This window comes from Lissotriton helveticus, chromosome 2_1 (genome assembly GCF_964261635.1).
Source record: "Lissotriton helveticus chromosome 2_1, aLisHel1.1, whole genome shotgun sequence".
Lineage (NCBI taxonomy): Eukaryota > Metazoa > Chordata > Amphibia > Caudata > Salamandridae > Lissotriton > Lissotriton helveticus.
Genome location: NC_136059.1, coordinates 350,203,838 through 350,228,710, shown reverse-complemented (window position 1 = coordinate 350,228,710; position 24,873 = coordinate 350,203,838). Strand labels below are relative to the sequence as shown.

General features: G+C 48.9%; 2 protein-coding genes across 3 annotated transcripts in view; one reads left to right on the top strand and one right to left on the bottom strand.

Moving 5' to 3' along the window:
* Positions 1–24,873, top strand: part of LMBRD2 (LMBR1 domain containing 2) — a 636,504-nt gene that overhangs the window by 181,138 nt on the left and 430,493 nt on the right. The window lies entirely within an intron of this gene.
* LOC144819350 (ATP-dependent DNA helicase PIF1-like) lies at positions 22,841–24,800 on the bottom strand. Its single transcript, XM_078677288.1, is given in 2 exon segments — positions 22,841–24,291; positions 24,294–24,800. Coding segments are annotated over 2 exon segments (1,914 nt in total). The 5' UTR covers positions 24,757–24,800.

Here is a 24,873-nt window from a genome sequence, read left to right as displayed (position 1 = left end):
GGTGCGGGCCTGCGCTCATCGCAAAGCTGTCGCTGCTGTGATTGCCTGTTGAAGGGGGCTGTAGTGCGCCCCCCTTGTGTGCTGTCCGCCTGGGAGGCGGATCGGGTGGTGTAGCAGCTGGCGAGTTTGTGGCGAGGAGTGACTAGGGGCTGGCGCCATTTTGAACTCTCCTGCCGCGGCCTGATCGGGGCCCTCCGGAAGACTGCGGGCAAAGGAATGCCGGCCTAATGGTCACGAGGGACTGCCCTTGAATGTTCCCGTTGCTTGGGGCCTGTACCCGGCTGAAGTGCCTGTGAGCTGCGGTGTGATCCGGACCGCCTGCGCTGACGAAGCAGATGGCCCCCCAGAGGTTCGGAGGTGAGGAGCAGAGGGCTGGTAGTATGGGGCACGGCCTGCTGGTACTATACCCGGTCTGCAGGTTGGCGGACGGTGCCATGGCGGGCAAGGGCTCTCGCCGGTATTTGCTGTCCGTGCCGAGAGGTGTGTCTTCTCCTGTGGGCCCCACCCCTGAGACTGCAGCGTCGAGGGCTGCCGCGGTCATCGACCGGCTCCCGGAGGGTGTCTGTTGGTGAACTCGGGGTCGGGTGGAAGAGGAGCAGCTCTGTAGACTTGGGCTGAAGTTGTGAAGTCGCAGATATTGTGGGCCAAAGTGGGGGATCCTAGCATTATTTTTGCCATGGCGGATGCAGTGCTTTTCTCTCTGTGTGGGGCATGATAAGGGATCTGCCTGCCCTCCAAAGGATTGGGAGTGAGGAGAGCGTTGCCTGTTGTGTTCGGGTGGACAGGTGGGGCTGACTCTGTAGTTCGGCGGACGGCGATTTTCTCAATGAGGCCTGTCATCAGTATCAGAGGGCTACAGTGTGTGCATCGCTTTCCCTTGTGAGGTCCCAGGAGGTGCCTATTTGCTGTGCAGACGACCACAGGCCGGTCGGCGCGAGGGGGGGGGGTTGATGACTGTGGTGTGCTCCTCCCCCCCACCTCTTTCACGGCTGTGCTTTGAGACCTGTGAGGAATTGAGTTGAGCGCCCGTAGTGTCTTTATACAGCTCTGAGGCAGCGTGATGCCAGTGACCTTCGAGTCCACTTGGCCTGCTATAGTGATTTGCATCCTCCCCGACTTGGCCCAGAGTTCCGTTGTGAGGGAGTGCTGGCCCGGAGGGAGATATTGACCGACCCGCGGTCTGGTGAGAGGTGCAGTTAAAGAGACAAGAGTTTGGCGATGGCCCACGCTGCGCAACAGAGACTACCACCACTCCTAAGACTGGACGGAGTTCTGACTGAATTACCCACGCCTGGCAGTGTGAAGGCAGTACTATTGTGGGGCTTGGCACGCTACTTTCTCCTGTGGCGCAGTGGGAAGAGTGGTGAAAAGGACTGTGACCTAGTTGCTCCATCATGTCGTTTTCTAGAGGACGGAAACAGAAATCATTGAAGGAACTCCTCCAGAAAACGTCTGGGCCCTCGGATGATATTCAGGAACTGCGCTCCCAGCGGACCTAAGGGAGGTCCGGCGTGATGTTGATAGCATAGGAGAAAGGGTGGCAACTCTGGAGGAGCAGGATCTTGGGAGGGAGGAGGACATACATTAGCTACAACAAGAAATGGTGCGCCTATGGGAGCAGAATATTGACCTACAGGCCTTTGCGGAGGACTTGGAGAACGGCTCCAGACGTAATAACATCTGAATTCAAGCGGTCGCTTATAAAGAGGAAGGTGACTACCTTTGTGCCTACGTCAGAGCGCTGTTCCACCAGATCCTCGGGGATGAAGAGGGCCAAGAGAGTCAAATGGGCCGAGTCCACCACTTGGGGCTTCCACACAGAGCTGAAGCTCTTCCCCCAGATATCCCGGTCTGTATCCATACCTTTCAATTGAAAGAGCGTATCCTCCGCAAGGCAAGAGATCTTAACCCGGTGCAGTTCCGTGGCCACCAGCCTGCTCTCTTCCAAAACTTGGGGGCCTCCACATTGATTAAACGCAGAGAATTTAAACCTATCACCAACCACCTCGAGGACAAGGCATCCCCTATTCCTGGGGTCATCCGTTTTGCCTCAGTTTCAAACACCAAGGCAAACTCCTGCAGATTCGGGCCTTGGAGGAAGCGTATAATATCTTGGGACTTGAAAGAATCCCTGCTGCGGCAGGAGATGATAAACCTCCCCCTCGTAGACGCCGGTGGCCCTAGGGTTGGGGAGCAGCGGGTCGGGAGATCGGAAAACCTGACATGGCCACTAGCAAACTTGAAAGAGATGCGGCCATTTCGTCGGTGTCAGAAGTAACAGACGTCCCTGACGTCCCTTGATTTCCTGAGGTATGGTATCCACCTGGGTGTACCTGCTGGCGCCGGAGGGAGGAAACAGTCTGAATGTGTGCAGTGACACCACTCCCTGGTCATCGGAGTGAGAGCTTCGTACTACGTGGTACTGACTGGGTGTGCACCATGTCCTCCTGAAAATTTGGTCAATGAGACAAACGTTTGTCATGCTTTTTGGTTTTCCCCTTCTCCTTTTCCTGCTTTGCTGTTTCTTATTGTTTGGGGTTTTCAGGTGTTATGTTGGGGCTCCACATCAGTTCATGGGCGAGACAGGCAGGCGATCAAACTAGATATGAATGTTGTTTAGGCTTGCGCGAGTACCTAGCTACCCCCCAGCCCCCCCAACACAACGAACGTTCGTGGGTTGAATAATCCCGTAAAACGTTCTGCAATACTCTCACTCCTTGAGAACGCTGATAGCGATATTTGTCTGCTCCAGGAAACCCACCTCCTCTAGCTGAAGATACCAGGCACATGACGGATAGGCGCTTCCCGCAACAGTTCTGGTCATCTGGGCCTTCCAAGAAAAACGGAGTAGCGATCCTATTCAGTGTGCGCTCTCAATGCAAAGTTGTTTCCACATTGGCGGAAGTTAAAGACAAGTTACTAGCTGTTAGGGTACAATGGGGGGATGCACATCTTACAATAGGGTCTTTATATGCTCCTAATGAACGGCAAGAATCCTTCCTGCGCCTTGCCCTATCCAAGGTTCTTGTTTCTCCTGATGCGGCGCTTTTGGTCGGGGGGACTTAAACGTGGTAATGGATCCAGACCTGGATAGATCGGGGCAGAGATCACACCAAATAGGTGCGCTTTCGCATGTTGGGAAACAGTGTTTGGCTAACTGTGGATTGTGCGATGTATGGTGAACGCAGCACCCCACCGAGCAGCATCATACCTACTTCTCAGCAGCACACAAAACATATGCACGTCTTGATCACTTCTTAGCCTTCTCATCTCTTCTTCCCTAATTGCACACAGCGGAAATCACCCACGCTCTCTCCTAGACCATGCTCTCATTTCGCGATCAACCCCACCGGGTTGGAGACTCCGTTAATCCCTCCTCCACTCTGAAGCGGTCACCAAACGGATCTGAGATACTATTGTACACTACTTCTCTGAGAATGATCAGGGGGATACACCTCCCGCTGCAGTTTGGGAGGCTTTGAAGCTAGTGGTGCGGGGTGAATTGATCGTGGTGGCGGCAGCATTTTCGAGCTTATGCAGAGAGAAGCGTGCAGAACTAGAAAGGGAGGTGGGAGAACTAGAGACGGTCCATAAACGGACGGGCGCTCCGAGGGTTTGGAGGGAACTAGAAACCCAACGGTGAATGTTGAAACACCTTGACCTGGATAGGGCTGAGCATGCTCTTCTGAGGTTGCGGCACAAATTCTATCTCAGTGGGGACAAATGTGGGAAAATGCTAGCACATAGATAGCGAGCGCAGGCACAGATGTCTGCAGTCCATTCCATACAGGATCAGAACGGGGTGGAACATGCCACAGATGCTCTTATCGTCGACTCCTTTTGTTATTTTTATCGTCCTTACTCAAATCTTCGGCGGAGAACTTAGATGCAGCCATTCGCATAGAAGAGGTCATATCAGCGATCTCAAGATTAAAGGTTGCTAAGTCACCAGGCCCGGATGGCTTCCTGGCCATGTCTTATAAAACGTTTTGTGTGGAGCTGGCTCCCTTTTTAACGCAGCTTTTTAACGCTTTCCTGTACACCGGGAGGTGACACCTACAATGGCCGAAGCAGCAATTTCTGTTATTCTGAAGGCCGGGAAAGAGCCCAAGGAATGTGGGTGATACCGACCTATCTCGCTCCTTAACATTGATGCAAAATTGTTTGCGGGCATTTTAGCTGCACGCCTTAACCTCCTTATGGAAGATATCGTAGATCCGGACCAGTCCGGTTTTATTCCGACTTGGCAAGGGAGTGACAATTCTAAACAACTGTTGCATCTCCTTGACCTCATCCATCGCTCGCGAGCACAGACGCTTCTACTCTTGATCGATGCGGAGAAAGCCTTTCATCGTGTTGACTGGGAGTTCTTGTTCACGGTGATGCTGCGGTTTCGGTAATAACTTTATCCGGTGAGTTTGTTGCTTATACGCTTCCCCCACAGCCTCGGTGCGGGTTAACGGATGTAAATCGGCCCTCTCCCCAATCGCCCGGGTAACGCGTCAGGGCTATCCCTTCTTTTATTTGAGATCTATATGGAGCCATTTGCACAGCGAATTCGGTCAAATCCTGACATCTTTGGCCTCAAATTTGGAGCTGACATACATAAAATTAGTATGTATGCCGATGATGTCATCCTTTCGCTCACCCAACCACGGCTGTCGCTGCAGGCCCTGACTCGACAGCTTACTGCTTTTGGGAATGTTGCAGGATTCATAGTTAACTTTGTAAAGTCACAGATTCTCAACATTTTGATACAAGAGAATGAGGTTCTGGATCTGCAACAAGAATTTGCGTTCTGCTGGGCGCCCACAGACATTACTTACCTGGGTCTTCGGCTAACTTCAACCATTGCTAAAACTGTCTCCCTCAACTATTCCATGCTGATGGAGCAAACGACCAAAGCGCTGGCTGCCTGGTCATGCCTCAAGTTGGCGTGGTTTGGAAGAATAGCGGCGGTGAAGATGACAGTGCTCCCACGTATCCTTTACATATTCCAAATGCTATCACTGGCACCACCGCTTGGTGCGCTTCAGAAATTGCAAGGGCTACTTAATAAGTTTATACGGGAGAATAAGAAGCCTCGCATCTCCCTTGCCCACATTGTTTTCTCGAAGGCTGAGGGAGGGCTGGGCTTCCCGTTGGTGGACGCTTATTACCAAGCGGCGTGCCTTCGCTACATTGTTAAATGGAATAGGCCCCTGTCCAGCACACACTGGAACTTCATGGACCAATCTGTGGCCGGACAGAACATTTGGCGTGAATGGTGGCTCCCGCGAAAGCATAGAGCATAGGGGCTGTACTCATCACCGGTCACCTCCCCGACCCTTAAGGTGTGGGATCGTCTAGCAGGGCCAAAGGGTTGGACCACATTCCCTTCTCCCATGTCCCCTATTGTAGATAATTTCGACTTTCAGCCAGGATGCTCGTCCCCGGTGTTTCATCGCTGGAGGGAAGAGGGATGCAAGAGGGTGGGCTCCCTTTTTGACACTGAGGGTTTAATCGCCTTTACTCAATGGTGTAAAGACTATGACTTACCTGAGAACTTTGCCCTAATGTCTAATCCCCTGACTTCCTTCGAAAAGTGGCTGGTTTGTAAAAAAGATGACCGCAAACTCATATCTGAACTCTATGCCATGATCATTGCACATCCGAAGGGACTCCGCTCGAAAGCTCAAGTAAGGTGGGAGCCCGAACTGGGTAGGCCCTCATCACCTAAAGAGTGGGATCACATTTTTTATTGAGCTCACCACACTGCTTACAACACAGCAGGAGCGGAATCTACATACAAAGGGGTTACTTACTGGTATTATTCGCCAGAGCGCGTTCACTGCTGGGACAAGTCCAAGACAGACCTCTGCTGGCGGGGATGTGATCTAACTGGTACCCTTGCTCACTTACTCTGGCACTGCCCGAAACTGGTGCGATATTGGTCAGCGATCATTGATGATATCGATGCAGCATTCCAGGTTCCTGAGCACACACTACTGGGACTTCCCCACTCTAAGTTCTTCCCGCTGAAGTCACTGAGGGGCAGACAGATCGCATTGGCACTGCTTGCAGCGAGTCAGGTGCTCTTAGCGCAATGGGGGTCTTCGACAGTCCCAGAACTCTGGGACTGGATCCACCGCCTCTGGCAACTTTTGGCCGTGGAGCGCCTATCGCTTAGCATAGAGAGGAAATGCAGCGAATTCGCGAAGCTATGGCCCCTTACTTGCAGATTCTTACCAAAGATATGAGAGAAGACACATACCCGAAATATTTGCAAATCTTACAGCTTATCCCAATAGAACCACACAGCTTATCTGCAGCTAAGGTAGCTAGATAATTGAGTACTGTTAAATGCGTCTGTAGTGAGGTCGCTGAGGTAGGGCTTGAACTGATACAGAGAGGGGGTGGAGGGTGGGTCGTTTCTTTGTTATGTTGATCCTTTTTAAAAGTGGTATCATCGCTGGGTGCACTAAATATCAACTAATGATTGAATTCTTCACGGGGTCGTCTTCCGGGATGTAGACCTGTACGCTAAGTATTTCTAAGCATCTTTTGCTCTGCCGGCACCTTGATGTAGGCAGCTAAGCTGTGTAGTCGCCTCTGTATTACCACGCAATTAAAATGATTAATTCTAAAAAAAAATCTCATGTTCATTAACCCACACTGATGCCAGTGCCTGGTTTAGTAACACATGGACCCCGGAAATCCAACCATCCACTTGTGTGCTGGCCTACTGGTACTAGCAACGTTGCCATCAGAGATGAGTTTCTGACCCCCAAGGGTGAGGGCCTTTGTTCTCCGGGAGCCATAAACCAAACCTGCTTGTGCATGGGGTGCTTTGCAGCCCCACCCACAGGATGACCTGCTGATTAGCATTCCGGGGCGGGGAGCTTTCAAGAGGCCTACTGCCTTTGGTGAGCAAATCTCACAGGAGATTGTCCTGAACCTTTTGGCACCTACCTGTACAGGTGGTAAAATTAGCTGGGCAAGACAGGCATGTCCACCCTCAGGCGAGCACCACCTCGGAACTGGATGCGACTTTTCAGGTGACCATTTGGTGATGGCAAGTTAAGGATCTCTGGGACAGGTTTATACCCACTTCCCCCAGGAAATGGTCCTATGGGGAGTGAGGGGGTAGTAACCCCCCCGGAGTCAGTAGCCTTTTGGCTACTACCCTGTACTCCCCCTAACGCCCCTAAGTTCAGTAAAGTGGAGCCCTGGCACCTGGAAATTAGATCCTTCCAACCAAAAGAAGGACAGAATATCTGGGAAAAGCAAGAACTGTGGAAGAACTGATTTGGCGCCAATCCTGCCGGCCTGTCTGCTGATCCCGATGATTCCCCAAAGTCCACTCATCCTGCTAGCGGCTGTGCCTCCAAAAGCCTGGGAGAACTGTCAGCACTTATGCCAAGACTCAGGAACTCCTGTGAAGCTGCAGGGCTGCTTCCCTGCATCCTTTAGGCACCAAAAGAGGCCTGAGAGGACTTCAGACTGCCAAAACCCAACAGTGGAAAGTACCCCTGCACCCATGCCACCTAGCCCAAGCTGAAGTGGACCAATGGTGCCAGCGGGGTCCCATGCCTTATAGAGAGAAAGCCCACCTTGGGCATGCCCACCGTGGACTTCCCGACCGCGCTTGCAGCCTCTGTTTGCAGGCCCCCTCTACCACGAGAGCTCCTTATGATGAAAATCCAATGCCTGAAGACATTTCTGCACGTGTTGCCCCTGACCTGTGGAGAAGACCTGCTCTAAAACGGGACATCCATTGTGAGCATACCCCAAGCCATATCTTGGCTCTAATGGTTAAGTACCAGCTATCAAATGCTGTACACTTTGGGTGCCCCTATCCCTGGTTTACATTTTATTTTTTTAAATAAGTGTCTAGCCCCAGTACACAGATGGACTAGTATATTGCTCACACCAAAAATCTTTTGCACATCACAACAAAGAAAAAACGTGTGAAGGTAATAGAGGCCCCTCACGGAAACACCACCATGGGAGCTACTGATAGGTTCTCATCAGTGTGCTCCGATTCTCCGACAAACCATAAAGAAGTAATGTGAAAAAGGTGCACAAACAAATTGAAAGTTTGAAAAGGTAAAACACGCACTATGAAAAAACTTTTGTGTGCCACCAAATCCTGACCCCCTACTTATCAAAGCAAAACATCCTACTCTTTTTGCTTTTATAAACTAAAAACGAGCTTAACCACCACTGGCACAACCAGCAATTTTTAATCACTGACGTTTGTTTGCTCAATTTAAAAACAAGACATACTGTCGCACTCCATGAGTTGTAATGGAAAGCCAACATGTTTCATTGCCTTTTAACAAATTTCCAGCTATTTCCTCAGGGCTAGGGGTCGGTCCTCTCCACACTGTTAGTTCAGTAATGTACCTGAGGATAATAGACACAGACAAAACGTAACACACAGTTAGGCACAACGCACGATTAAAATCACTCCGCGCTGCTTGCGTTTTATGTGACTCTCTGCTCACATATACAAAATATTTACCCGATGGTTGCCCACAACTTGCATACCAGCAGCCCCCTTTCCTGGGGATGTGTACGTGTCCACACCACCCAAACATAATTATTACGGTTGCTATCTGTCGTCCTGAAAAAAGATATAGACCTCGATTAATGGTGGAAAAAACTGGATATTTTTATTCGTAGTGCAATTCGGGATTCGCTCCACTCCCCACCTTTACATATGTCTTATACTAACATCTCAGACACAGCTGGGGTGATTGTCTGCTTCTCTGTGCCTGTTTAGACCCAGACCCCATTTAAATTGTCCCAGTCTTGAGGAGAAGGTTGTAGCAGTCGTCCCTGCCCCCATGGACCAAGCCCAGCCCTTACTTGCACTCACCACTAAGAATCTGCTCTCATGCCCGCTTACTGGTACTTTGCTAGCGTCTGGCTTCAAACTCCGTGCTCACTGGTTCTGTTCCTTCGGTGTCTATTTAAAACACTTCATGGGCGCCATCTTTGGATGGGGAGAATGCTGAAGTATGGTTTCCAAAAAACATTGTGTTGGTATGTATATATACAAATGTTAATTGACCTGTATTATTGAACGGACACAACCGGCATTACTTTACCATTGACTCCCCATAGATCTAGCTAGTATGTCAATTCCTCTCTCATAGTATGACAGCAATTAAAGGTTGACTCTACCATTGTGCCCCATCGAGTGTAATGCTCCGGTGTGCGCAAATCACATGCTGTCTTACTGTATGATACAAATACTGCCAGTCCATGACGTAATGCACCTAGGTGTATGTCCTCACCTTGTTCCATTCAATAACGTTATTAAGGCCACTTTGGCCACCCGCTCCTGATAGATCCAACGAGCCTGTTTAGTGGGAGAGTCTACTCTCAATGTTATACGTGTCTCCCACCACTCTCTCAAGAACAACCCACTTAATGTCTTTGTAGTTGTGTTTCTGTTCTTGGAAGTGACCCACTAGGTGTGTAGTTTCCCTGCCTTAAGCGTGCTCAGATGTTCTTGGATTCTGATCTTGATTTTATGTGATATCAATCCAATATAATGTAACCAGCATGGGCTTGTCAGCTTGTAAATAACATTTGACGTGTTGCAATTGGTAAATTTGTTCAGATACCAAGTTCTGCCACTTATCAATTGCACACTTTTAGTCACCCCTGTAAGTTCACATACACAACATCCACCACACGGGTAGTGTCCCGATGGAAGACCCGAGTTTTTTAACTCATAAGTTGGGCGGGTGTGCACCATCTGGTCACGCAGGTTTCTTGATCTTTTAAAAGCAAACCTTGACTGTGGCATTTCAAAACTGCTTGTGCTCAACAAAGGCCAATGCTTCCTGATGATCTGCGGTATCTTGGTGGCTGGGGGTCAAACATGGTGACTACCGCTAGGCAGTCCCCTTTCACCTTGACATTCCGCTCCATTAGGGCTGCTCTGGGTGTATTTTCTTGGGATATGCCCGATTTTCAAGTTTTAGTGCTGGGGGAAATACAGGAACTTCTAATCAAACTAGCGACACAGGCCAAAGAAAGGAAATTGATTACCTTCAAAGAGTCTGAATTTTTAATCAATGCAAAATCCAGGACACTGGCATTTTATATGCTGCCGAAAATACATAAAGCGCAGCGGCCACCACCGGGTGGCATCCAGTCCGTGTTGGAGCCGTTGTCGCAATTTTCTGATTTCTTTCAGAGGGAATGTATTCTCACACAACTGTCGTATCTTCAAGATACTACGGATGTCTTGCATATCTTGCAGACACTAGAATATCACCCTGATCAACAACTCTTGGTCACAATTGATATTGAGCCGTTCTACACAAACATACCCCAGGTAGCCACGCTCGTGGCAGCAGCGTGGGCACTGGGGGAATGCGAGTGGTTTTACCACACTCCACAATCATTTGTTCTTCAGTGCATTGAGATAGCCCTGATGAAAAACTTCTTTGCGTGCAAAGATCAACTGTACCTCCAAGTGTCCGGCACTTCGATGGGGATAACTTTTGCCCCTAGTCTAGCCTGCATTTATGTGGGCCAGTTTGAAGCTAACTATATCAATCACTCATCTAATCCCTTCCAGAATTACATCTGTCTCTGGAAGAGATTTATAGGTGATGTGCTCTGCATTTGGTCAGTTACAGAGTTGAGCCTCAAGGAGTTTCTGGAATGGCTCAATGGGCTTGATGAATGCCTTAAATTCACATGGTGTGATCAAGCAAGGCTTGGGTCCGTAACTCCCCAATCTGAAAGAAACAGGTTAGTGTTAGATTCCTTACCTTAGAATATCCCAAGGCGTCAGGCTGGATCCGGAAAGTTTTTGTCAGCAATACCCTTGCGCTTCGGTAGGCATCGCCTGCGGCTCTGCGTCCGTCGTCGGCGTCATGATTGCTGGAATGATGTCGTCGGAGTACTTAGACGCCACCCTCGGCGCTGACGTCAGTTCTTTTTTTCGCTCCAGCGAGCGCAGATCCGGGAATAGCAGTACTCTTAGTCATTTTTTGACTATCTTTTTGATCTAATTTGTATCTTTTTTTCGAGTCGACTTCAACTCCTGGTGCCGTAGGGATGCCTGGCTTCAAGCTGTGCGACGCCTGTGACCACCTGATGCCGGTGACCGACCCCCACTGTCGGTGTCATTAGACCAATGTGCCAGCAAACGCGCAGCGGACGCGCGCAGCGCCGTAGGGGCGCGCCAAAGGCAAGCCCGTCCACGCCCGAACGGGGCAAGGGGCAAGCCACTATGCCCAAATTACCACCTACTCCTCTACCGAACTGAAATCCCTTCACCCCAATAAGCTAGAAATTGACCAACGTTGCCGGGCTAAGATAACTGCAAACGGCATAATGGCACCAAGATCCTCATCCCCTGAACTCAATAAGGATATACATCAAAATAAAAACATGAACCTTAAAGCAAAAAACGAAGGAAACCCCCTCCCAGTAACTTACCTCAATACCCGCACCCTGGTTAAACACCAAGCAGAAATACACAATTTACTCTCAACCGATGAACTAGACATCCTACTGCTAACAGAAACCTGGTTAACACAGGACTCCTCCTTCGATGTCCTAGCGGCACTACCTAGCAACTATTACATCCTCCAAGCTAACCGCCAACAGGGAAAAACCGGAGGGGGGTGGCAGCCATAATACACAGAGACCTAAAATTCACAGCACTAGCCCCCCTAGACCTGCCACTAGTGGATAATCTAGTGATAAAACCGGAGTCCGATTCGGCTCCTCTTATCTGTGTCATACTTTACCGACCTCCACAAAACATGCCACAATTTCCACAATCCCTAGGCGAACAGATGACTCCCCTCATAACCAACCACGCAAAAACTTTACTCATTGGAGATCTCAACTACTGGGCTAATGACTCAGCAGGCGGCCCTCACGCGGCAGAGTTAACTAATCTATTGATGGGGCTTAATCTTGGCCAGCACATCACCTCCGCGACCCACATCAAAGGGCATATATTAGACCAGGTATGGTCTTCAAACCTGATTATAACTAATCTAGATGTGATCCCCTGCATTTGGTCGGATCATCATCTCATTAAATTCTCAATAAACAACCTAGCCAAACTTAAAATCCCCCAACCAGACCCAGGATTCTACAGGAGCTGGAACACCATTAACAAAGGCCAATTTCTTGAAACTTTGACTAAAACAGTCCCTGTCACCTATGTCGCCATTGAAGAGTATGAGGGAAACCGATTGGCTTGCCAAAGCCAGCAATGAACATGCTCCGCTTAAGAAAATACAACGTGCCCGCCACCATAATGCACATAAGTGGTTCACCTCTGATCTAAAAAAAACTTAAACTGGCGCTACGACAAGCAGAAAGGAAATGGAGAAATACCTATTCACTAGAGGACAAAAACATCTACCACTCTCAGATCCTACAAAATAACAATCTTGACAGCAAAAACTGAATATTTCTCACAAAAAATCCTTACCCCAACAAATCGATCAAAGGACATGTTCTCAATAATCAACGAACTCTCTAACCTTGACAGAGTAACCCAAAAAATTATACCTTCACAAGCCCTTTGCGACTCCCTAAACAACTTCTATGTTGACAAAATCAAAAACATCAAAGCGAGCATCCCCTTATGCGCAAAACCCACGTGTCAAGCAAAACCTCAAAACACACAAAAGCTTGAACACTTCCCAAGGATAGACCAAGAAGCATTCACAGACCTCATGACGAAGGTTACATCTGGCTCCGCGAAAGATTGCTGCCCCCCCTTGGATCCTAAAGGAAGTATTTACAGCCTGCTTAGATCCTCCCATGACCCTACTAAACATCTCACTATCTCAAGACTATGTCCCCAACACCTTCAAAGAGGCAGCCGTCATCCTTCTCCTGAAAAAACCAGGAGCAGACCCCGGGACCCTTGCCAACTACCGACCCATATCATTACTCCCCTACATGGCCAAACTACTTTAAGCCCACGTAGCCAAAAACCTGTCGGCCTTCCTGGAACAGTCAGACTACCTGGACACTCACCAGGCAGGGTTCTGCCCGGCGCATTCCACGGAATCAGTAGTATTATCAGTCCTGGACCACCTACGAGCAAAAGCGGATATAGGATCCCCCCAAGCACTTGTGCTCCTTGATCTCTCCGCTGCGTTTGACACGGTGACACGGTCGACCACAACATCTTGGTCGACCGTGTCATGGACGCTGGAATCCAAGGTCTAGCTCTTAAATGGATAAGCTCTTTCCTAAACAACCGCTACCAAGCAGTCCGCTTATGAAATTTCACAACCTCCAAGATCCAAAACACATGTGGAGTCCCCCAAGGCTCCTCCCTTTCCCCTCACTTTTTTAACCTATATCTTCTCCCACTCATCCATGCACTTAAGGAAAGAAAAATCCAAACCTTTAACTACGCTGATGATTTTCAGTTAATCTTCCCAATCAACAACTCCCCCACCACTATTCACGAATTCCAGACAACAATGCTGTTCATCCGTGACTGGATGAACAGCAACCACCTTAAATTGAATCCGGACAAAACGGAAGTCATCCTCACAGGCGGCCTAATGAACCCCTGGAGCCCTCTTTTCTGGCCTAAAGATCTGGGACAATCCCCCACCCCTTCTACCTCAGCCAAAACCCTGGGGGTAGTAATAAACAGCGATCTTACCATGAACAAACAACTTGGAGCCGTAGTCTCCACTTGCTGCTTCCAGCTAAGAAAAATAAGGAAAATTAGTAGATTCCTTAGCCAGGAAGCGAAGATTCAGGCAGTCCTTGCGATGGTAATATCCCACATTGACTATGCCAATTCTCTATATTTTGGCATCCCGACCTACCTCATCAACCGCCTTCAAATGATCCAAAATCAGGCGGCCAGGCTGGTCCTCCAAGTAAATAGGCGCCAACATACCACCCCTCTGCTGAAGAAGCTACACTGACTCCCTATAATCCAGAGATGCGCTTTCAAAGTGGGATGTATGATTTTCAAATCCCTGAACAATAAAAACCCTAAATTCATCGATAACTTGATAAACAGATACACTCCCGCTCGCAACCTACGATCTGCCCATCTGCACCTTCTGGTCATATCCTCCTTCAGGCTAAAACGTGTTTGAGGATCAAGATTCGCCATTTTAGCCCCCAAACTATGGAACTCCTTACCTCTGGAAGCCAGAGCTTGTACAGATCTCATGATTTTCCGCAAACTACTAAAAACTTGGCTATTCAAGCTGGCATACCTTTAACAGCTCAGTCTATTCAAGCAGGCATACCTTGTCATCTCAGTCTAAATACCTTAGAACAGCGCCAAGAAACCAACCTGGTGTACGTGCACTTAATAAATAAAGATTAACATTACATAACAAGCCCTCCACAGTGCCCCCTGTGGATCGGAACGTGGCCCGACGCCACTGCCCAGCTCCGGGCGACCCTTAGCTCTCTGTCTATGCACCCCACCCGAGAGCCTGGTGATCCAGGTTTCGACGTCCCAGACCGCATTCCCGATCGCTCCCTTGGATCGGGAATCCAAAAGGTTTAATCAGTTTGGGAAGAAACTGTTCTCCTCATTGAGTTTGGGGTTGCTGTCTACCAATACCGCTTGCCTTTTGGGCCGTTATACCTCCTCTTTATGGGACACAGTTGCGGATGTGCTGCCCCAGTGCCCGGAGGAGGCCTGGCCTGGCTCGCCCAAGCCCATGCGGAGGGGGGAGATGCGGCGCGTTATTCCATCAGGTGTGGACTGGATACCACGGACTCGCTGGGAAGGGCGATTTCCACGACGGTGGCGGTTCGCCACCACGCCTGGCTGTGGTCCGCCAATTTTTTCAGCGATGTCCAGGCCACGCTCATGGACATGCCCTTCGATGGCCGTCGCCTCTTTGGTGACAAAGCAGACAGTGCGCTTGAACGTTTCAAGTACTCCAGGGCTACGGCCAAGTCCTTGGGCCTGTCGGGCCAGCGCCAGCAAACTTCTGCTTTTCGGCCCTTTCGTGGCCAAGGAAGGGGCACCCCTACACGTCCTGCCAACCACAGGCCTCAACGCAGCCGCGGACATGGTAACCGCTGTGGCGGTGCCGGGGGACAACGGCAAGGCCAGTCCACATCCGCTCCCGCAGCATCTGCCTCAAAGCCTTCCTAGTCCGAGCTTTCAGGCCCATTCGACGCTAGTGGGGGGCAGGGTCCGCCATTACCTCCTCCACTGGCACTCCATCACGTCGGACAGGTGGGTGCTGCAAATCGTCCAAAGGGGCTACTCCCTCCCCTCCAGCCATGCCACCGCAATACCACCGCATGTCGGGGGATCACTTGCAGCTTCTGCAATAGGACGTTATGGCCCTCTTGGCCAAGGAGGCCATTGAGCGCGTTCCTAGGCCAGAAGTAGGACGTGGTTGCTACTCCCACTACTTTATGGTACCTAAGAAGGGCAAAGGAGGCCTACGCCCTATCTTGGACCTCCGGAGCATCAACGCCTTCCTCCGGAAGGAGAAGTTCAAGATGCTGACTTTAGCACAGGTCCTAGCTGCCCTAGACCCTGGAGACTGGATGGTAGCGTTGGACTTGCAGGACGTATATTTCCAAATTCCCGTCTTGCCGGCTCACCGGCGCTACCTGAGATTCACAGTAGGCCACGAGCACTTTCAGTTTACTGTGCTCTCCTTTGGCCTTACCAGTTCACGAAGTGATGGTGGTGGTCGCAGCTCATCTGCGCAGATCAGGGGTTCCAGACTTCCCCTATCTCGACAACTGGTTGTTGAAGGCGGGCTCGCCCCAGACAGTCGTCTCCCACCTCCAGACTACCGCCGATCTCCTGCACCTGCTGGGGATCTCCATCAATGTGCCGAAGTCACACCTGTGCCCCTCTCAGAAGCTCCTTTTCATCGGTGCAGTTCTGGACTCGGCGCAGTTTCGGGTTTATCCCCCCGAACAGCGGGTTCGGGATATTCAGGCCCTGATTCCGATCTTTCGGCCTTTATCCAGAGTCTTGGTCAGGTTGACGCTGCGGCTCCTGGGGCTGATGGCCTCCTGCATCCTTCTGGTGCAACACGCCAGGTGGCGGATGCGGACTCTGCATTGGGACCTGAAGTTTCAGTGGGCACAGCATTAGGGCAACCTGGCCGACCACGTCCTTATCTCGGAGGGCACTGTGAGTCAGTTGCAGTGGTGGCTCACGAACCGCGATTGGGCCAGTGGCAGATTCCTCTCCCTACCCCAACCGAAGCACGTAGTAGTGACAGATGCGTCCCTCCTGGGATGGGGGGGCCACATGGGAGAGGCGGAGATCAGAGGCCTCTGATCTCCAGCGGGGTCCAGGCTCAACCTTCTCTAGCTGCGGGCGATCCGACTTGCACTGAAGGCATTCCTTTCCTCTGTCCAGGGTGCAGGTGTTCACGGACAACACCACCGCCATGTGGTACTGCAACAAACAGGGCAGGGTGGGGTCGTGTACCCTTTGTCAGGAGGCTCTGCGCCTCTGGACATGGCTGGAACACCAGTGCGTCACCCTGGTGGTTCAACACCTGGCAGGTTCCCTGAACGCCAGGCCGGTGCATGATGGATCACGAATGGCGTCTGAACTCGGATGTGGCGCAAGGTCTCTTTCAGCAGTGGGGAGAGCCTTGGTTAGATCTATTCGCCACTGAAAAGAACGTGCAAGGTCATCAGTTCTGCACATTGGAATTTCCAAGGCAGCACTCGCTCGGAGACGCTTTTCGTCGCGAGTGGAGCTGCGGTCTCTTGTACGCCTTTCCCCCTTTACCACTTCTGCCCAGAGTGCTGAAGAAGATCAGGCGAGACCGGGCCCAAGTCATCCTTGTGGCTCCAGACTGGGCACAAAAATACTGGTACCCCGAGCTACTCAGCATGTCAGTCGATCCCCCGATTCGTCTGCCTCTTCAGGAGGACCTTCTGTCGCAGCAGCAGGGGGCAGTCCTCCACCCGAACCTGTCCAGTCTCCACCTACCTGCGTGGAGATTGAGCGGCGGCAGTTGAGGCCATTTGACTTGCCTCCTGAAGTCTGGGATGTGATTCTGGCAGCCAGGCGTCCCTCCACAAAATCAGTGTACGCCTGCAGGTGGAACAAATTTGTGGCATGGTGCACAGCAAAGGCTGTGGATCCACTCCCTGCCCCCCTTTCAGAGGTTCTACTCTTCCTCCTTTCTCTTGCCCAGCAGGGCTCTGCTCTGGGCACTATCAAAGGCTACCTCGCGGCCATTTCAGCCTTCTTAAGGCTTCCTGATCAGCCTTCTCTTTTCAAGTCCCCTGTTGTAAATAGATTCTTGAAAGGCATCACACACATGTTTCCTCCTGTTCCCTTCGTGTTGCCTCAGTGGGACTTGAACCTTGTAATGACTTATCTGATGTGCACTCCCTTTGATCCACTTCATAACTGTCCTCTTCGTCTCCTGACTCTTAAAACTGCATTCCTGGTTGCCATAACCTCTGCCAGGAGAGTACGTGAGCTCCAGGCTCTATCTTCCAAACCTCCTTTCCTCTCTGTCCATCCGGACAAGGTTGTTCTGAGGACTCGTCCTTCTTTCCTGCTCAAGGTGGGTACAGCCTTTCATATTGGGCAGTCCATCACCTTGCCCACCTTCTTTCCGCTTCCGCATCCCTCGAAAGAGGAAGAGAGGCTCCATCTCTGGACCCAAAACGTGCGCTCTCCTTCTATCTAGACCGCACACACCAGTGCACGTTATATGTCATTTTTATATATCATGTAAATAACCATCTTCCTACAAAGTATTTGTGTAAAGTGATGCTTCTCGCAACAGTTAGCACTTGAGCTGTCTTCAGTCAGGAGCACTCACAATGTGGGCACAACGAAGTGTGAGTTTTCTGTACTAGGTTGTCATCAGCCTTTCTGAAGCAAAGTGGGAAGATGGCTTAGACTCTTACTCTCCTTGAACAACTGAAGCTGCAGTCTAACCATTCCCCCTTCGATTGACAGATGGCAGAGCCCAGGAAGAACGAATCAGTCGCCCCTTGCAAAATGTAACCCTGTCTCCATCCTCCTCACTTCATTGTCTGGGTCTCCACCCATTGGAATAAGGCTATACACTTCCACCATGGGAGTAGTTATGCTTATCCTCAATCTTGTGCCATGCTGCAATCACATTAATGCAAATTGAATCCACTGTTTTTACTTCTCAGATTCACCCACAAAATCCTACTACCTCACATGCACTACATTCACAATATAAATGTAAACACAAGAGACATAAATATGGGATGTCAGCACAAGGTTCTGGGTTCCACATCCTGGCTGTACTTTACACAAGGAGCATCAGTGTCCCACACTCTCATTGACACAGATCAAATGGTCTGGTCTGGTTACATTAAGGAGTCACAAAACATGGCACGCGGAAGTACCTGTTTAGATGCTACATTTGGGAAAGGGGTAGTGTCTACTGTCTACTATGACAGCAGACTTGGTGCACCCCCCCAAATTACAAAATGGATCCTGGATGTTGTATGGTCCAGGACAGGCCTATGCTTCTGCATCCATGATAGAACAGCATCACACCATGGCCCCAATAGAAGTCCAAATACCAGTTTCATATGCAAGCCTGCATTTAAGGCAGGGGTACACACCAATTCACTGTGCAGGAGAGATTCTCATCACAATACTAAGAGCTAGAATGTATGTATTCAATGGTTTTATGTAGGACTTTGCACCATAAAGTTCAATTGTTCTTTACAATAAATGGGCAGGATATCCACATGATATTATTAAGATTAAACACACTAAAACAATAGCTGTGATGTGGTAGGTTCTGGTAGAGGATGGCATTTCTGGTCAGTTGTAGTAAATACTGGTATTTCAATATAATGAATACATTGAAGAGTAATGGGTTTAGCGTGGTTTATGCGTGAAGTAAAGACTAGGCTTTAGAGTTAGGGTATGGGTTCAATTTAGTGTTAGGGTACAGTAGAGATTTAGGGTAAGTGGGAGAAATGTGTGGTTGATAGCAGTTTTCTTACAGATTTTCAATTTGTTTAAATGTTAATAAACTATCATTTTGCTACAGTGGATATCCATTGATAATAATAAGCACTGAATTATTCCACCCACATGTGACATCCTGGGGCCCTCTGCAAAATACAAATATATACTTTTCTTGTACTTTTTTAAACCAAAACAGATTTGATTGCCTGTTGAAGGCTATTTTGGACATTATTTTTTATTTTAATTTTAAAAAGTAACCAATTTTAATTGAGAAAAGTCACTGAAGAAGGATCAGTGTCAGGAAAAACTCACAAATCTGTTTTCCAAGAAAAGCAAGAGAAAGGGAGGGCAATCTTGAAAGGTAGACTGAAGCCTAAATAGCCTGGAAAAATGACAATACATTTTTTAAGGAGGCACACTCCACTACTATCCCATCATGCTCTGTCAGCGGCAGTTGCTTTTTGCTTCTGTCCTTTTCCCGCTCTTGGACACAGATACAGAGGCACCCAACTCATCCTTTGTGGAAAAATACTTCCAAACTTTCCATTTAAACTCCTCACTCAACATCTTTTGGTTTAAGGAGTATGTTTTCTATGTCACGGCACAAATACTCTTCCTATGGTAGGAGGAAAGCACAGAATGTTCCTCATGATGTCTACATAGTCTTTCTCAATGATTCCTATCTTCTGGAGAAGTGTTTTCACTGTTAGAAGATGACAAGGATGACCCTCAAGGTCACAGAGATGATTCGTTTTCATAGGCTCCTTTTTCCAGAACTTCTCCAGGTGCAGACCCAAAAGAGAAGTCCAGGTATGGAAAATGTTGGTGTTCCTGGTTGAGTACCAACTTTGCCACAACATCCAGCGGAGGCCCGACACAACCTCTAGCCATAGTAGTAAGTCACGAAGTGTCAGGAAGAAAGTCAAGCTTTCAATTCTAGCACCACGTACATCAGAGGAATACAACTTAAGTGCAGCAAGGTATTTTAAATCTACCCTTTTCATATACCACACCTTTCGGTTCTCACACTGATAAATAAATACAGTGGATAAAGACTGATATGAAAACTGTGAATGCATAGGCTTGGAAAGGAAATAGGAGTAAAATAAGCTGTGCATGTCTTACCACCCAAGGATAGTTTAACCCCCTCAGTAGCCTCAACATCACCAGTCAGACTCTTCCCTTCACTATCTCCTGTACATCACTGCAGTGGGGAAGCATCATGAAACTCCTTCAGAAGTGGGAAAGCTTCATCAAAGACAAATGGGGAATGAATATTGTGCAACATAGCTGTTCTCTGTGATTCACATAATCTCCTGCACCTATTCCTCCAGAGAAGTCTTCCCATTCCCAACAGGAAAGCTTCAACAAAAGCTCATCACTGTTCTATAGAAATAGGCTGTTGAACTAGACTCATTTTCCAGAAAAGGAAATAAACCAGAGCACAAATGCAGACATAATCTCGACTTGAAGATAGACAACTGATGGTTAAAGAGATAAAAATATGGATGCTGGTTCTACATTAGATCTACTATCTACTTGAGTAAGATGAATTAGATACATGCAATAAACCTTCAGGATGCATATTTCTATATTCCATTAACACAGAAACATCAGAGGTTCCTATGGTTTAATGTTGGTAATCATAATTACTAATTCAAAATCCTTCCATTCAGCCTGAAATTTTCAAATGACTTTCTCCAAGTGTATAGCGGTGGTAGCTACTGATCTGAGAAGAAAAGGAATATTTGTTTTCCCATACTTAGATTACATGTTGATAAAGACTTCCAATGGCTCAACATGTCTTGCTGCATTTCCTGAAAACTCTGAGCAAGCTGGGTTTACAAGTCAACCATCTGAAGTCCACTTCAATACCAGTTCAGTCCATTCCCACATTCCCAACCTGGAATCTGTGCTGGAAATGCAGGTGGCAAAAGTATATACTTAGGAGGGCAGACTGTTATCAGTCTCAACATTTTATGAATTCATCACGAGTAACTGCTCTCCAGATCTCTTCTTCCCCTGAGTTCCATGGTATCCTGCATTTTTCTAATACCTCACGCTTGTCTCCACATGAGGACTCCCCAGCAGTGTCTGAATTATCAGTAGTGCCAGTACTCCCAACAGTTGTAAGCAATACAGTCTTTATTGTGGTGGTGTAAGGAAGAAAATCTTCTTGAAGGAGTTCCTTATTACCAAGACATTCTGACTCAGGCAATTTTAACAGATGCCTCTGTAGTAAGTCGGGAAGTTCATATGAATTATTCTTTAATAGAAGGCACATGGTCCCACAGAATTTGTACCGTATCGACCTACTAGAGTTTAGAGCAGTCCACTTGGCTCGCAGAACCTTTCTCCCTGCACAAAGGACCAATATATTGCTTGTTCAAACCAACAAAACAACAACAAACTATTACCTGAACAAGAAAGAGGACCCCAAATCCAGACTGATGTCTTGAAGCGCAAGGAAATGGTTTATAGCCAGAAACTTGCAAATCATAGCAGTTCACTTTCCAGGTATTCAAAATGCAATGGCGGGTTCACTTAGCAGTATCTTTACTGGAAATCGCAAGTGCGACATGATGTCTTCGACGCCTATAATATTTACAACTAGGTCAGCTCATGGATGCAGAAAACAGGAAAGACCCAGACTTTGCCTGCATGTACCACCAACCAGAGAAGAAGGAGAATTCTCATTGATCAAATGGTTAGGGAAGTTTCTGCATGCATATCATCAGATACACCTGATCCCATCCATAATTATCAAACTGGCTTACTCCGTAGCAAGGATGCTCTCCATAGTGCTAGACTGGCCAGGCAAATGGTGTACATTGACCTTCTACATCTTTCAAAGTGACCACACAGGAAGCTTTTATGCCGACCAGATCTGTTCTAAAAGCTCAGAGGCCAGATCCTATTCCCAGCTTACCATTCTTGAAGTTTTGCGGTATGGGATTTGAATGAATATAGAATGGCCTCAGGACTGTATCATCATGATAAAGGAAGCCAAGCACCCATCTACCAGTGCTTCCAATGCTTTCAAAAGAAAAAGGTTCTAGATCTGTAATATTGAGGATACACATTGTTTCAACTAAGTGTGAAGAAGAGGCCTGATCAGGATTGCATTTCTCTTCATTAAATGTGCATCATGCTGCATCACTGGTTATAGGAAACGTTCTTCACAAATCTCTTGTTCAGGGTCCTTCTAATGAAATTCTTCCTATAAGGCATTAAAAAGGTTTTCCTTCTTCCCCTTTGGAACTCACAGCTGTTCCTTTTAATCTAATCTTTTTAATCTATTTGCTGATACTTAATTCTAATTCCACCTTGTAGCATGCTTAATGGAAGGCTGCTTTGTTAGTGGCACTGTTAGTGACATTAATGCCTTATTATCCCACAAACCATACAATGTGTTTCATACAGATAAGTTAGAAATGAAATTTAGAATCCTTCCACTCCAGCTTTAAAGATCTTTACAAACTTGTGATGTAAGGAGGGGATTTAGGCTTATCTTGGTAAGACAAATGGCTTTTGCTGGTCTGACTCTGTTCATAAACTGTTTGTCTACCTCAAATCAGTCCTTTTATTTTAGATAGAATGTCTGTTACGTAGCACACTGATATAAGAAGGCTAATGCATCCTTACTGGGTAAACCCAGGGATCCTTCTAATGTCTTTGATCAAACATAACTGGAGCAGCTGTCACTGAGAAGACATGATTAAAACTAGTGGAGTTTAATTCCTCAAAGGAGCACTATCTGTTTCCTAGCCTCTTTAGGCTGCAGCCTATCTTGCTACAATGCATTTATTGAAAATAAATAAAATCTGTACAGTAATATACAAGGTTTGGTCAGTGCTAGATAGAAGCAGTTCTTGTTTGTGGTCAGGAATCGCGAATGATGAGCTACCAGTTGGACCGATTGTTTTCCTTGTCTCCTCCTTCCATGTATTGTTGAATAGAAGTCTGTGTGAGAGCTCGTTCCTTCCGAAGTCGAGAATAGAACTGCAAGACCTGGGGATTGGCACGCACAGCCTTGGGGTCAAAATCCATCACCCGTAGTCCTTCGAGGCTGCGAGCTCTCGACAGAGCTACGTAGACCTGGCCGCTCTCAAACACTCGAGCCAGGGAGATCTCCACGCAGTCCAGCAACATTCCCTGGCTCTTGTGGATGGAAATGGCCCACGCCAACTTCAGAGGGAGCTGCTGACTTGTTAGAAAAATCCCCCCATGGGCTTTGAACACCCAGCGCTTCATCTTGATGACTTCGGTAACTCCACAAAGGAACCGGACTTTGGACAAACCTTTCGATTCAGCTTGAATGCCAACTACCACCCCTCGTGCACCGTTCTCAAGGCCCCGGCCCACATCCAGGTTCTTAGCAAGCATCACCTGGGTACCTTCCTTCAGCTTGATAAGGCGTTTAACGGGGCACTGCGCATTGATGGTTTTCACCAGCATTGGGTCGCTGTCCAATGCCTTAAAGCTGTGCATCTCTCCTGGCAGCTGCGCCAATCGGCTCTCGTTGGTCACCTCCACGTCATCCTTGTGCGTGCACAGTCGTGTCGCTAAGATGCCGTCCCGCTCTATCCGGTGGGTGACGGTGTGCGTGAGCTGGTACGTCATTTCCTCTGTGCACCTCCCCAGCTGGACTGCCTGCAGAAGAGAGATGAAGGTCTTGTCCGTCTGTCTGCGGACCGCGGTCAGCTCCATGTTCAGATGGATGCACTTCTGCCAGCTCTTGGCCTGGAAGCAGAACGTGGTTCGTTCAGATGTTTTGGTGACTGGGGGCAACTGGAGGAAATCCCCACATATGATCAGCTGGATTCCACCAAATGACTCATTCTTTCTGCGCACCGCTCGGGCAACAGCCTCCAACTTGTCAAAGAACTCCCCCTCCACTATGGAGACTTCATCGATAATCAGGTGCTGGCAGCTGATCCAATGCTGACGCACCCCGGGTCTCTGCGCCAGTTCAATACACTGATCGAGAGGGGCCTTCCCAGAGCCGATCCCTGCAAAGGCGTGCAGCGTGGTGCCACCGATGTGGCAGGCGGCCACCCCGGTGCTGGCGGTGGCATAGGTGCTTTTGGGTGGCAGGGAACCCACAATCCTCTTCAGAAGGTAGGACTTCCCAGTGCCAACACTGCCCGTAAAGAAGACGTTCTTGCCACTGAGCACCGTGCTCAGGACCAGCATCTGCTCACTGGATAGCTGGACCCTCGAAGGCATCGTCAGGGTGGGCTTTTTGGGGGGACGCAGGTTGGCGACTGCACAAGTTTCTGAGGACACGCTTCTCCCTCGCTTCTGTTGACCATTGGCACCTCTGTTTCCAAGCCCCTTGGCCTTCACTGGGTCTCATTGGCCTTGGCCCTCTGCTCGTTCGCCTGTTGCACATCCTTGGCCTGGATTGGACTGATGGTCTCAAAGGTGCGCGGGAGGCCGGAGAGCAGGCGCATGCTGTCACTGACTCGCTTGGTCACATTCTGATCCACTTCATGCTTCACCATCAAGGCCTTCATGAAGAGCTTGAGTTTGTTGGGTGGGCAGTTGGCAATCAGCACCTGGATGTTCTCTGGCACCAGCAAGATGGTGCCCTTCCCGTCTTGCAGGAAGCGCGAGAAGAGCTTGATATGCCTCAGCACAAAGTTCTGGGGTAACTTTCCGTCGTTCACTTGCAGGACAATCTCCCGGAACTCGTTGCGGCCGAGTGTGAGCACAGCACTGCGCATCACTTTACGCTTGGTGAACTGCCCAGCGGCATTGAGGTTTTCAATGGTGGCACTGCACTGGACCTCCGCAGACAGCTGTGGACCCAACATCTTGGAAGGCGTGTTCTTTCCTGCTGACGGCGCTGGGGTCCCGGCGGGGCTGGATCCGGCAGGCGCTGAGGGTCCGGGGCTGCACCGGGTGGCAGGCGCTGCGGTCCCGGCTCTGGA